The sequence below is a fragment of the Alligator sinensis genome, unplaced genomic scaffold (assembly GCF_000455745.1).
Source record: "Alligator sinensis unplaced genomic scaffold, ASM45574v1 scaffold111_1, whole genome shotgun sequence".
Classification (NCBI taxonomy): domain Eukaryota; kingdom Metazoa; phylum Chordata; order Crocodylia; family Alligatoridae; genus Alligator; species Alligator sinensis.
The window spans coordinates 592877-593625 of NW_005841875.1; the positions used below are offsets into that span (position 1 = coordinate 592877).

The 749-nt window shown below is 59.4% G+C and overlaps 1 protein-coding gene across 2 annotated transcripts in view; it reads right to left on the reverse strand.

Annotated features, from left to right (window-relative positions):
• Positions 1–669, reverse strand: part of SPOCK1 (SPARC (osteonectin), cwcv and kazal like domains proteoglycan 1) — a 500723-nt gene extending 500054 nt beyond the window's left edge. For both annotated transcript variants that reach the window (XM_006017185.3, XM_025196024.1), the window contains exon 1: positions 500–669. In XM_006017185.3, the coding sequence (XP_006017247.2) occupies positions 500–667 (168 nt within the window). In that variant the 5' untranslated portion in view covers positions 668–669. The remainder of the gene's footprint in view (positions 1–499) is intronic.
• Positions 670–749: the final 80 nt, after the last annotated feature.

Consider the following 749-nt stretch of genomic DNA (forward strand, 5'->3'; position numbering starts at 1 on the left):
TGATCAAGTCACCAGTTTTCTAGTACCGCTGGGCAGACAGGAAAACATCAGTATTTACCACTGTGTGGCGTGAATCAGTAAGCCCCCCCACCCCTATCCAGACATTTCATTTCACCAAAATCAGAGAACATGAGGGCGGGAAGGGACCTCGGGAGGTCACATCTAGTGCAACCCCCCTGCTCCGAGCAGGACCAGCCCCAGCTACATCGCCCCGACAGAATCATTTCCCTGATCTCTACAGCCACAGAAACTTCTCTCAAAGTTACTCCCCTAAGGGACAACCGGACACCGTGCACCTATACTGGGCGGCCTCTTGCTCCCAAAGGTGGTGGCTCCACTGGGCAACTTGGGCTGCCTCCTCTGGAGGCTGGACCACCTCCCCTCACCAGGCACATCGGCGGCAAGTGGTTGCCCCGACCCCATCCCAGCCCCCCAAACTCTGCCCGGCAGGGAGAAAAGAGGAGGAGGAGGTAGCGGCACACCTCCAAGAAGTACTTACATCCCTGAACTTGTTCCAATATTTGTCTTTCTCGTACTGGGAGACGGTGCTCAGCCACTGGTCATTGTCCAAGAAATTGCCGCCCCTGGCACTGCCGCCCGGCGGCTCGGGATGCCTGCCTTCCCCTTGCAGGAAACACCACGCCACGAGGACCACTATCCTGGACATCTGCGGGGAGAGGGGGAGCAGGGGGTGAGCAGGGCACGGCAGCTGGCAGGGGAGGGATGCACCCGGGCAAGCGCAGCGCGGA